The sequence below is a fragment of the Otolemur garnettii genome, unplaced genomic scaffold, assembly GCF_000181295.1.
Source record: "Otolemur garnettii isolate 467f Iridium unplaced genomic scaffold, OtoGar3 scaffold00128, whole genome shotgun sequence".
NCBI classification, from domain to species: Eukaryota; Metazoa; Chordata; class Mammalia; order Primates; family Galagidae; genus Otolemur; species Otolemur garnettii.
This window is the reverse complement of record NW_003852523.1, coordinates 2691574-2704458: the sequence shown is the minus strand read 5'-3', so window position 1 is coordinate 2704458 and position 12885 is coordinate 2691574. Positions and strand designations below refer to the sequence as shown.

Here is a 12885-nt window from a genome sequence, read left to right as displayed (position 1 = left end):
TTTGGCGGGTCTGGGCTGGATTCGAACCCGCCACCTTAGGTGTACGTGACTGGCGCCTTAGCCGGTTGAGCTATAGGCGCCGAGCCCCTGGCTAGTTTTAAAGTCAGGGTCTCACTGCTGTCCATCCTGGTCTTGAACCTGTAAGCTCAGGCAATCCACCCACCTCAGCCTCCCAGACAGCTAGGATTATAGGTGAGAGCCACCTCATCTGGCCACTGTTTTTCCAAATTAAAAATTAATAAGCAATTAATTATTAATTAAAATTAATAAGCCACGAGCAGTGGCTTGTGTTTGTAATCCTAGCACCCTGGGAGGCTGAGGTAGGTGGATTGCGCTGAGTTCACAGGTTTGAGACCAGCCTGAGCCAGAATAAGACCCTGTCTCTAAAAATAGCTGGGCATTGTGGCAGGTGCCTGTTGTCCCAGCTACTCAGGAGGCTGAAGCAAAAAGATCATTGAGCCCAAGAGTTTGAGATTGTTGTGAGCTATGATGTCACAGCACTCTACTGAGGGCAACAAAGTGAGATTCTGTCTCAAAAAGTAATAATAATAATTTGGAAAAACAGTTTTTTTCAAGAGACAGAGTCTTGCTTTGTCACCCAGGCTGGAGTGCAGTGACACGAACATAGCTCACTGTAGCCCTGGACTCCAAGGCTCAAGTGATCCTCCTGCCTCAGCCTCCCAAGTAGCCATGACTACAGATGTGCACCACCATGTCCAGCTAATTTTTTCACTTTTTGTTTTTTATAGTGATGGGGTCTCACTATATTGCCCAAGCTAGCCTCAAACTCCTCCTGGGCTCAAGTGATCCTCCTGCCTCAGCCTTCCAAAGTGCTGCAATCAGAGGTCTGAGCCATTGTATCTGACTTAATTGGGAATGATTTAACAGTCACCAGAAGTTGCAAAAATAACTAAGAGGCCCTATGTGCCCTTCAGCCAGCTGCCCACTGATAATTTATGTGACTGTAGTCTGTTTTCATGGGAAACTGATGTTGGCATGATACTATAAACTACAGGCTTTACGCAGTTTTCATAGGTTTTTAGGTGCAAGCACGTGTGTGGTTTAGAGGGGTGTGTGTGCAGATTTGTGTAAATACCCTTGATTCTTAATTTGTTTAAAATAGTGCATTTGGACTGAATACTTGTGGACTCCTCTGTTTTAGGACAAAAACTCCAAAAATCTTGCCAGATATTCTGAAAAAAATTGGAGACACCCCCATGGTCAGAATCAACAAGATTGGAAAGAACTGTGGCCTGAAGTGTGAGCTACGTGAGTGCCCGGCTTGTGAGAGGGGCTTTCTCTACCCTGCACTGGGCTCAGTAGTGCCTGGGGCCTGGGAGGTCCTGGGATAGGCCCTGGACAAGGCCGTACAGGGGTGGGTGGGTGGCTCATGAGTGGCCGAGGTCACACTGAGGTCAAAGGCAGAAACCATGAGAGTGTGGTGGTTCCCTCAAGCTTTTACTGGAAGGAGTGGACATGTCACGTATGGTCATAGCTGGACAGGACGAGGTGGTCACTTTTTGCTACTGCTGTGGGACTGACAGTTCAGCTAGTCATTTAGGAGACAAAGAATGGGGATTGGAGGGTCTGTGCTGGCCTCATTCTAGGTCAGCACAGAGTTACCGGGGTCCTCCTGGAGCTCTGTGGTCAAGGTGGTTTTTTGTAGGAAGCTGTGCACAGATAAGAGGGTGGAGGGAGTTCACGATCATTGAGAGCAGAGGACCCAGGTAGACTTGGTCAGCCTCACAGGGAGACTGCAGGTGCCAAGGCCCTGGGGGAGTGGGGAGAGAAGCCTAGAACAGGGAAGGGGCAGAGAATCAGCTCCTTGGACATTTTTATTCTGAGATGCCTGTTTAACAAAGGAGAGATGCCACTGCAGTCAGGACATGGCGGGTGGAGGTGGAGGCTTGAAGTAGGAGGTGGGCGCACTGGGAACTCTTGGGGACCCTGGTCCCCCTCTTCCTCTCTGGAGAAGGAAATCTCTAAATAAAGTAAACAAATAGTCCCCTTCATGGATGTCCCCAAGGCCCAAGAGGGCCTGCTCTGTGCCCACCTGTCTGACAGATAATAGAGCACATTGACCTGCACCCAGCAGGTGTGAGCCTGTGCTGACCATGCTCCACACATGACTTTGAATTTGGCCTTTGGAGTAGGTTTCAATAAGCCCATTTTATGGACAAACCAAGGCTCAGATTGGTTACATGGCTTGGGCAAGGCCAGCAGCTGGTCAGCTCTGATTCCTGCTTCTGAGCCAGCTTCCACGGGCTTCCAGGGAGCTTCCAGGGTCTCCCTAGCCAGGGAGCTTCCAGGGTCTCCCTAGCCAGGGAGCATCCAGGGGCTCCCTAGCCAGGGAGCTTCCACGGGCTCCCTAGCCAGGGAGCTGACTACGCAGTGCACAGTGCAGAGCACGGGGGTCCTAGGATGCAGCTTTTCCTTCCCACCTCCACCACACAAGACACTTCTGCCTAGGCTTTGGGGTGAGTCTGTCTGATGGTGGCTTTCAGAATTTTGTGGGTTCCATAGACTGGTCCTGGGTCCTTCAAATCAAATTATATTTGGTGTACCCCAGTGTCCAGCTTTTTAAAAACTCAGCGTTTTTCAGAGCTGGGGAGAAAGAAGACTGGCTTGACTGGGTGTGGGCCAGGGGTTCCTTGCAGGGGGAGGGGCGTGTGAGCTGTCCTGGAGGGTTTGTGGGTCCCCATCAGAGGGCAGTGGCTTTAGAAGGTTGGACTAGTCCGGCAGGGCAGCAGCATGGCTGGGCTAGGAGTGTGTAGGACTCAAGTCTAAGCTTGTTGCTCCTGGAACTCTGAGGGGGAGAGAGGCATTCCTGATCCACAAGCCAGGGGGTGCTCCTGGTGCTTTCTCGTGGGTTTTCTGCAGGGCGGGTGGGTGGGCACTGAGCCAGAGCACTATGGACCAGAGTCAGCTGGGGTAGGGTCTTTTCTTCCCTGTGATGGTCCCCCTCCCCCAACCCCGCAGTGGCCAAGTGTGAATTCTTCAACGCGGGCGGGAGTGTGAAGGACCGCATCAGCCTGCGGATGGTGGAGGATGCCGAGCGGGACGGGGTTCTGAAGCCTGGGGACACGATCATCGAGCCGACATCTGGGAACACAGGTGGGCCTGGGCCGGCTGAGCCGCAGCTGCTCACCTGGCCTCTCCTGTGCTCGGCTTTCTGCCCCTGAGCTCCCTCCTGACTCTTGCCAGAGGGCAGAAGCCAGCTATTTTGGGCAGTTGGGCGGTTTTGGAGTCCCACAGAACCCCTCCCCTGGGCCTCCTGGTCTGGTACCCTACGCAGGACACTGTGCCCTCACCCTCTGTGTGCGCCCTCAGGGATCGGGCTGGCCCTGGCTGCAGCTGTGAAGGGCTATCGCTGCATCATTGTAATGCCGGAGAAGATGAGTGCCGAGAAGGTGGGCAGGGTGGGCGGGGCCAGCCGGGGAGGGATAGCGTGAGAAGGGCCAGACGGTGGGACCTACCTGGCTGGAAGGTGAAGGCCATTCCTCCGTACAGGTGGATGTCCTGCGGGCTCTGGGGGCTGAGATCGTGAGGACACCCACCAACGCCAGGTTCGACTCCCCCGAGTCACATGTGGGAGTGGCGTGGCGGCTACGGAATGAAATCCCCAATTCTCACATACTGGACCAGGTGAGGCATCTGGGGGCTGGGAGCAGGTTTGCATTCGGAGATTTGTGCCTAAGTAGGGCTTTTCCTAGGGCTCTGTCAGGGACTGGGGGTGGTTACTGAGGCTGTGCTCTCCTCCCGTGCAGTACCGCAACGCCAGCAACCCCCTGGCCCACTACGACACCACCGCCGAGGAGATCCTGCAGCAGTGTGACGGTGCGCACTCCTGTCTTGGTCACGTTTCTGCCTCCTATTCACCCTTCAGAACCCAACTTAAAAGTCTACTCTCTGTGAAATGCCTTCCAGAGCAGCTCCCTAGAGCAGTTCCCCTCCTTTCTGCTCTCTTAGCCTTTGCCTGTGCCTTACCTGTGACGCCAAACAGGCCAGAGCAGCAGTTTACCCGGCAGTCTCCTGGCTGGGCTGCCAGCCAGCTGTGTTGCTGGATGGCAGCAGCTCTGTTCAAGCCCCAACTTGGGCATTGAATTCATCCCCTGAGCCAGGGGTGGTGCCGTCTGCCACCGGCTCCCTCCCTGTGCAGGCATGAGGTTCCTTGGCACCTTTTCCACGCGTGCAGTGCCAGGGCCCAGGGGCTCTGGAGGTGATGTTTTCCCAAAAGACCCTTTAGGGAGAAATTACTGGGAGGCTGGCACTGTGGCTGCCTGTGGGAACCTGCTATTGGCATTGGCCCAGGTGCAGCTCGATCTGTGAGCAGGCAGTAGGTGGGAAAGTCCAGGCATTTTATGTGTGAGAACTGCTCATCTGGCAGAAACAGCCCTGTCTTCACTGGGTGTGCTGTGCTTAGGCTTGTTCCCCAGATGCCCAGGCTGGCCACACAGCAGACTGAGCACCCAGAGGCTTTCTGAGCCAAGGCCTGAGGGATTTATTCTATTTCCTTTTAAAATTCAGTTTACTTATTCACATCACCCCAAACCCAACAGCCTAGAAGAGTACATAATTGAGAGTCCAGCCCACTTCCGCCTGTGCCCCACCCCCCCATGGGTATCCAGCCAAGTGGGTTTTTCAAGGCCCCAGTGTCCCAGGGCAAACAAAGACGTGGACACACCACACAGCTCCCTGATTCTGAGTTCTGTTTACAGATAAAGCACTATAATGAGAGGCTACACCCATTTGAGAATAAGTTTTTCTTTTTTGTGTTTTGAGACAGAGCCTCAAGCTATTGCCCTGGGTAGAGTGCTGTTACGTCACAGCTCACAGCAACCTCCAACTCCTGGGCTTAAGCCATTCTCTTGCCTCAGCCTCCCAAGTAGCTGGGATTACAGGCGCCTGCCATGCCTGGCTATTTTTTTTTTTTCCTGGTTGTAGTTGTCATTGTTGCTTGGTGGACCTAGGCTGGATTCGAACCCGCCAGCTCTAGTGTATGTGGCTGGCACCTAAGCCGCTGAGCTATAGGAGCCAAGTTGACAATAAGTTTTTCTTTTGAGCTTTCCATCACCTGCCTTGCTTTGGGTTGAGTGTATTCTGACTGATTATTATGAGCATGGCGGGCTGGCCAGATTGTGACCTGAGAATGTCCTGTCCACCAGGGAAGCTGGACATGTTGGTGGCCTCAGCAGGCACGGGTGGCACCATCACAGGCATTGCCAGAAAGCTGAAGGAGAAGTGTCCCAGCTGCAGGGTGAGTGGCACAGGAGGGCAGGAGAGGGGGACGGGGGCATTGCCGGCAGCCTCTGAGGCCTCGGCGCACGGAGCAGCCTCATTGCTTTAGACGGGAGCTCTCGGGAAAGCCATCGCCACCTTTTATGGCGCATGTCTGCACTGCCAAGGTGTCTGGGGTGACAGTGCTGCAGATAGGGCAGCCTGGCAGTCAAGACTGGCAAGAGCTGCTCTGGATGTGCTGTCCTTGCCCAGTGTTCAGGAGGGCTGAGGTTCCATCTGTCCTCTGTCATCAACTGGCAGCTCTGAGCTCTCTGGGGTTTGCAAGAGTCGGGGTAGGGTCTTGGATTACGGGTAAAGAGCAGGTGTGAGGAGGGGCTCCCAGAAATACCGGTTGGCCAGGCTGAGAGTATGTCTGCATTGTGACTGTATTGCCTGCCTCCCAAAAAGAGGTCTGTGCCCAGCATTGCCCATCATCCCCAAAGACTCCAGCCGCCCCCACACTGGCATCTGTGTGGGCTGCCCTGGGGCCCTAATCAGAGAAGCCCCTTAGGAGGTCACATCCTCCTGGTACCTGCCTTCACTTTTGAGTGTCCTGCACTGCCCGTTTAGCTCAGATGAGGTTGTCACACTCAAATGCTTGGGGCCTGGGTTCCTGCTCCGAGGCCCAGGACAGACCTGCTTCCCACCAGAGGTCTGAACAAGCACCTGGTTGCAGCTGTATTAGCCGCTGCAGTAATGGAGTGTCCAGGTGCGACTTTGCTGGACTTGAGCCCTGAGCTGCCTGGTTTGCAGATCATTGGCGTGGACCCCGAAGGATCCATCCTTGCGGAGCCAGAGGAGCTGAACCAGACAGAGGTGACGGCCTACGAGGTGGAAGGCATTGGCTACGACTTCATCCCCACAGTGCTGGACAGGACAGTAGGTTGGGGCCAGGGCTCCCCCTGCACAGTGGCACCACTACAGCCTCTTAGCTAGTCCCCCCACTGACTGGGAACTGAAGGGGGCGAGAGCAGTAAGTGGTGGTCTGGAAGGCAGAGACAAGGCAGAATGCAGCACGAGGCCCACGTTCCTGCCCTGACATTTCTATGCAAAGGCTTATAAATGGCTCTGTGGAAGGAGAGACAGCTGGGCAGCCCAGGCGGCGAGCAGTGAAAACTCTTGTTATGGGCTGGAATGGGTGGCCTTGGTCTGAGAGGGAATGGAGGGGAAAGGAATCTTTCAGGGACATGTGGCTGTACAGTGCGGGCTGGCAGGGCAGCTTTGTCATTTTTAAACATACTGGGACCCTTGGGGCAGAGAGGTTCAGATGTGCAGATATGAGTTCCAGTCCCTGGGCCATACCTGGGGTCCCAGCCACCTGGACGGGGGAGGGAGGGGTCGGCTGTGCCCAGGGTGAGATGTGCTCGAGACTGACAGGCTGTCTCTGGGGATGCAGGTAGTGGATAAGTGGTACAAGAGCAGCGATGAGGAGGCCTTTACCTTTGCCCGCATGCTGATCTCACAGGAAGGGCTGCTCTGTGGTGAGTGTGCCTGCCCAGGTCACCTGCAGGCAGGCAAGCTGGAGGCCCAGGTGCAGCAACTGTGAGCTACCTCCCAGATTGTGTTTCTAGGACGTGGCCACAGACACTGTCTAATCAAGACTAGCATGTCCTGCGGTGGGGGTCCCTTCCCAATAGGGTCCAAGGCTGGGACTGGGTGCCCCAAACACTCTGGGAAGGCTGGAGATGTTCTGTCCCTCTGTCCTCCAGGGCCCAAGGGGAGCTGGGATGGTGCCCTCGTTATCTCTGTCCTCTGTGGAGCCTGTCCAAGACCCACCCACCATCCTTCCCAGCTCCATCCCTGTCTGGCTGCTTGGCCAAGGAGTGCCACTGACTAGGCACACAGGGAGCAAAGGGGATGGCAGCTTGTCTGGACCTTGCTGGACTCAGAGAGCACACAGCATGCATCTGCACCTTACCTGGGAATATAACATATGTGGTCATTTAAATGTGGCTCCCCCCAGGTTGTGTCACTTTAGGGCAAGGACCTGGGAAATGAGAGGAAACCAGTTCTCAGTGTGGCCTGGTCCCCTGACAGCTGAACCCCAAACTTCAGCCTGGAAGCAAACCCCTCCTGATGGAAAACATTTTCTAAAGTGACATCATTAGGAGGGGCCTTGGTTCCCATCATTGTGGACTGTCTGTCTTCTCAGTCTGTGTAGCAAAGCCTGTGCCTTCAGGGCAGGTTCCTGGTGACCATCTCAGGGAGGAGGCTCTGTGCCCTGCGCGGTGCACTCCCGGGGTGCTCCTGGCTGGTGGGCTGGCTGTGGGCAGTGAGGCCGCAGGCCTGCTGTGGATGGAACCCTTGTTGCTCTGGGCCTTTTGTGTGTCCTCATGAGGGTTCAGTGGTGGATCTCTGAGCATGTGTGAAAGCTCCGGGGCTCATGAAGGGGGAAGTTCATACTCAGTGAGAAGTGGGGTCCTCGCAGCTCTCGGCCCAGTTCCCTCCCAGCGGCAGCGGCTCCGACAGTTGCCTAGGGACCTTGCTAAGCCTGTCTGAGCATGCATGTGTGCACGCAGGTGCTGAGCGTGGGTGTGTGCACTCAGGTGCTGAGCGTGCGTGTGTGCACTCAGGTGCTCACTGCTGGTGCTGCCCCGCGGAGCCTCCAGAGCCTGGCGGGTTACTCAGCATACATGCCTTGTGCATACCCACGTGCACACACATGCACACACCCATGCCTCCTTGCACTTTGCACTGATGGGTCTGACTGATGGGCCCTCTCGGCAGGTGGCAGTGCTGGCAGTGCAATGGCTGCGGCCGTGAAGGCTGCCCGGGAGCTACAGGAGGGTCAGCGCTGCGTGGTCATCCTGCCCGACTCAGTGCGGAACTACATGTAAGAGACATGCCCTCCTCTGGGGTCCCTGCCCATTGCTTCTGTCACCCACCGTGACCCCAGCACCTCCCCTGAGAGTGGCTCCAGTATGTGAGATTAACACAGAGCTCCCATGACAGGGTAGTTCCCCCAGTATCTGCCCTGTCACTCCTCTGAGGTCGCTGGGCCTCACAGACCAGCCAATCTGTATCCCCTGATGTCCACATGGGACAGGCCTTGTGCTGCCTCCAGTCACTCCCTTGCTCTGTGCCTCTCCCACACTCAGAGAGGAGTGTGGCCCCACGGGGAGAGCCCCGCTGGGTTTAGGTGGTCTGAGGCCATGGGCTTGACACAGTGTGATTCAGGTGGCCCCTTAGGACTTGCTGTGACAATGGCCACCAATTCCCTGACCCGATGTCAGGCCAACAGACCCAGCTCCTTCTTGGGCAGCTCAGATCCTGTGCCCCTGAATTCCTCCCTGCTAGACTGACACTGGCTGGCTTTCCTGCCCGGCCACTGGCACCCAGCCTTGAGCAGTGCTTGGCCTTATCCTCGCAACCCCGTACCTGCAGGGTTTCCTCCAAGGCCCTGGAGCTGCAGGCTGCATACCTCTGCTCTCGGGGCCAGTCAAGCTGGGGGGACCCCAGTGGGTCTCCACCTACAGGGAGATTTGTGCCAAGTTGCCCTGAGCAGGGCTTCTGCCCACCCTAGCAGTGCACCAGAACACCCATCTCCCAACACGCTTGGCTGGCCTGCTGTGCGTGCACACGTGTGTGCTCTGTGTGAGTGCGAGGCCAGAATTATACAAGGGGATGTGGAGACATGTGGGTGCTTGTGCACACCTGTGGCCTTGGGACAGGGGAGGGTCACCTCTGCTCCCTACTCCACCTGTCAGTCGCGGGCCTGCCTTTCTACGGAAGGTCCCTGCAGCGCTTTGGCTCTAAGTGGAATAGGCTTCTCTGCCAGAGCAGCTGCAGGGGGAGCAGGGAGAGGCCACATGGGCCCCAGGTGGGGACTGGCACAGAGGCTCTGCGGACCTTCTGTTCTGAACTCATTCCACTTCAGGCGCAGGCAGCCTGCTGACCAGGTGACCCCTGACCCATAGTTCCCATTGGGCTCCTGCAGTCTGGCCCCCAGGAACCTCCAACCAGCCATTTGGGGTCTCTGCTGACAGTGAGGGGTGGGCTTTCTCAGGCCAGGCCCCTGGGTGCAGTGTGTGCCCCAGCAAGGGCAGAGGCTGTGGAGGGACCATGGGGCTCAGTGACTCCATGGTCCCCACAGGTCCAAGTTCCTGAGTGACAAGTGGATGTTGCAGAAGGGCTTCCTGAAGGAGGCAGATCTGACCGTGAAGAGGCCGTGGTGAGTGCATCTTGGGCCGGAGCGCATGTTCTGGCACCGGGCACCTATGCTCTGTCCCACGCCCAGCTGGTGACAGGCGGGAAGGAGGTAGTCCCCTGACCTCCCCAACCTGCCCTCTGCCCTCAGGTGGTGGCACCTCCGGGTTCAGGAGCTGAGCCTGTCGGCACCACTGACTGTGCTGCCAACAGTCACCTGTGAACACACCATTGAGATTCTCCGAGAGAAGGGTTTCGACCAGGCGCCCGTGGTAGACGAATCAGGGTCAGTTCCAGCAGCCACCACCTAGGCCAGACTCTGTCCCCTGGGCTCTGCCAAAAACTGGAGCCTGAACCCCACACTCCTCCGTGTCAGTATTGCTGGGTGGGGTAGCCATGGGCCCTCAGTAGACAGGCGCCTGGGTCCCTTTGCATGCAGAGTCCAGAGCACTGGCCCACCCCAGGAGGTCCTGTCCCCAGGCAGGGCTGGGACACTGACCCCTTCTGCATGCTTTCCCAGGGTGATCCTGGGCATGGTGACACTCGGGAACATGCTGTCATCCCTGCTGGCTGGGAAGGTGCAGCCCTCAGACCAGGTCCACAAAGTTATCTACAAGCAATTCAAGCAGGTATGTGCTGGCCACCCACCTGGCCCTTGAGGCAGGACACTTCCTGTGTGAGGTTCCAGGTCCCACTCAGAGTCAGCATGCTGCAGCTGGCAGCACCTTGCAAAGCTGTGAATCTGCTCCACCTTTGCTGATGGAAAAGTCTGGGGAGGGGGCTCTCACCAGCTTGGAGGGTGATGCCTGGAGGTCACTTGTGGCCCAGAGACCCTCACCCCAGCCACAGTGGCACCTGCCAGGCTGCACGGTCCCCGGCACTCTGCCCTCATGCTTCTCTGCACGTGTCTCCATTAAAGAAAATCAAGTGAGCTTAATTATCTAACAAGAACAACAGTGTTCTGAGAGAAGTCCCCGCGTGGCCACTTGTGCTGGTCAGACTCCATGGTTGGTCTGGACTCCAGGGTGGCCACAGGCAGCACCTGAGTGTCCACAGAAACCGCCCCCATGCTCAGGGAAGGGGGGTGTTGGCTGTTTCATGCTGGAAGGGCTAAGGGGTTCAGCCCAAATCCAGGCAAGGATTTGACTTTGCCCCTCTCACACATGCCCAGAATCCCCCAGGACCAGCTTCTGTTTCCATTCCCAAGCTGGCAGGGTCTGAAAGAGCCAAGGACACTGCAGTGCTGCCCTTGCCCTGGGACCTGGCTGGGCTCCTGGTGGTGGGGAGGGGACGAAGACACTGTGAAGGGACAGGCCCTGTCCTGGTGCGCCTTCGGGTGTGAGCTCACCATCCCTGGGTCATCACAGTATCACCCAGAGAAATAGGCTGCGGCCATAACCACCCTGCCCCAAACCTGCTTCCTCTTCATCCCCTAGCCCTGGCAGCCACTGAGCTCTGTCTTTGAGGGGGTGTCAGAGTTGGAGACCGCAGCCCTTGACCCCGCTCAGACTGGTTCACGTGGTGTACACACTTAGGGCCCCTCCGAATCCCTCCTAGTTTGAGAGCTCATCAAGGTGTCTTTTTACTGCCCTCTTAAGTTCCCTCTGTGCAGTGCCGGGTCTTTCCCATTGTCCTGTGTTTCTTTCCTGGGCCAGCGGGCAGAGGACTCTGGGGCCACAGCGCTCAACCCCAGAGCAGTGACCAGGCTTCTCTTCCAGATCTGCCTGACAGACCCGCTGGGCAAGCTTTCACATATCCTGGAGATGGACCACTTCGCCCTGGTGGTCCATGAGCAGATTCAGTGTGAGTGGGGCTCTGATGGGGCCGGGCCACCTCGCCTTCCGCCTGAGGGGCTTTGGGTAGCAGGTGGTACTCTGCTGCAGTTACCCCAGCCTCCCCCATGGCCCCGGCTGATGGCCATGCTCAGCTGTGTGTCCAGAGTGCACCCAGAGTGCCTGGGTGTCCAGGGCCCCCAGCATCCCAGGGGGCAACTCCATGAAAACCTAGAACAGGTGAAAACCTCCACCCTTTGACATCTGCATCCCTCCACGGGGCTGCATTTGCTCAGCAGTCTCTTGGCCTTTGAGGGGCTGCTCTGAACACTCTGAGCAGTGGTGCCTTGGTAGGCCCACTCCTGGTCACAGAGCTGTTTAGGCATCCTGACCGCATCTCTCTAGGCCTGGAGAGGGCTCTCACGTTCTGGGTCAGGGATTGCAGGCACTGGCCCGGGGCCCACAGGGAGAGCTGGGAGGGGCCATGGTGACCAGAGTCTGGGTAGTGCACACTCAGCTGGGCTGTCCCTCCAGGACCTTGGGCAGCCTGAGCTTAATTCCCTCTCCTGTCCTTGGCTCTGCAGTGGGACCAGGCCTGGTCAGGAGTGGGGGGCCTGCAGGTATGTACGCCCTGTCCACCCCAGCCCTTGGAGGTGGCTCTTGGGCACCGTGTTACCTGCGGCCTGTTCTGCCAGCCAGCTGCAGCCCTGCCCCGGCAGCGTGGTGGAGGGGATGGCCTGGGTTTCTGGGCTTCCTTAGGTAACACCCTGGGCTCCCTGGCGGCTCCAGCAAGGGGCTGGGCAGCGGCTCAGGCTCAGAACCCCCGCACCTGTATACCTGAGGCCCTGTTTTCTCCTCGGCAGACCACAGCAACAGCAAGTCCAGCCCACGGTACACGGTGTTCGGGGTCGTCACTGCCATTGACTTGCTGAACTTTGTGGCCACCCGGGAGCGACACCGGCAGTGAGTGAGGATGGCCGGGTGCTCTGCCTCCCCTCACTCTCCCTGCTTGGAGCATTAGCCTTTGCTTTTGTAAACACTCGGCAAATGTGCGATTAACTACCGAGGCTGGGCACTGCTTACCCCAGACGGGCATGGAGGAGTGGGTGGGACCCCCAGGCCCAACCCCACTGACACTCTCGCCCTCAGTGAGTGTTTATGGTGTCTCAAATTAAATGTATCCTTCTCTAATGTGACGACCTCCTAAGATGTTTCATCAGGCTCAGTGCCTGTAGCTCAGCAGCTAGGGCGCCGGCCACATACACCCGGGACTGGTGGGTTTGAACCCGGCCTGGGCCTGCTAAACAACGACAACTACAACAAAAAAATAGCCGGGTGTTGTGTCAGGTGCCTGTAGTCCCAGCTACTCGGGAAGCTGGGACAAGAGAATCACGTAAGCCCAAGAGTTGGGGGTTACTGTGAGCTGGGACACCACGGCACTCTACTGAGGGTGACATAGCAAGACTCTGTCTCAAAAAAATATATACATATATACACACACATATACATATATAAAAATTTTAAAAAGTTAAAAAAGAATAAAAGATGCTTCATCAATAAGATGTGGGAAGAGGAGTTGCCAGGTGGAATGAACAGTAGCCCAGCTGGAGCAGAATGGAGTGAAAGCAAAGTGTCTTTACCAGAGAAGAGTCCAGAATGGGGGAGCCCGGGTCAGTTAGTTCAGTGTCCA

At 56.8% G+C, this 12885-nt stretch overlaps 1 protein-coding gene across 8 annotated transcripts in view; it reads left to right on the top strand.

Annotated features, from left to right (window-relative positions):
* Positions 1 to 12391, top strand: part of CBS (cystathionine-beta-synthase) — a 21108-nt gene extending 8717 nt beyond the window's left edge. For 2 of the 8 annotated variants that reach the window (XM_012810309.2, XM_012810313.2), the window contains 14 exons: positions 1163 to 1269; positions 2980 to 3114; positions 3331 to 3410; positions 3511 to 3645; positions 3768 to 3837; positions 5166 to 5257; positions 6031 to 6156; positions 6674 to 6758; positions 8005 to 8110; positions 9371 to 9448; positions 9575 to 9709; positions 9944 to 10052; positions 11142 to 11226; positions 11780 to 12172. In XM_012810309.2, coding sequence (XP_012665763.1) covers positions 1163 to 1269; positions 2980 to 3114; positions 3331 to 3410; positions 3511 to 3645; positions 3768 to 3837; positions 5166 to 5257; positions 6031 to 6156; positions 6674 to 6758; positions 8005 to 8110; positions 9371 to 9448; positions 9575 to 9709; positions 9944 to 10052; positions 11142 to 11226; positions 11780 to 11958 — 1522 coding nt within the window. In that variant the 3' untranslated portion in view covers positions 11959 to 12172. Of the gene's footprint in view, positions 1 to 1162; positions 1270 to 2979; positions 3115 to 3330; positions 3411 to 3510; positions 3646 to 3767; positions 3838 to 5165; positions 5258 to 6030; positions 6157 to 6673; positions 6759 to 8004; positions 8111 to 9370; positions 9449 to 9574; positions 9710 to 9943; positions 10053 to 11141; positions 11227 to 11729 lie in introns of all 8 variants that reach the window. The other 6 variants (XR_002775315.1, XM_012810311.2, XM_023518099.1 and 3 more) reach the window with 6 other exon arrangements.
* Positions 12392 to 12885: the final 494 nt, after the last annotated feature.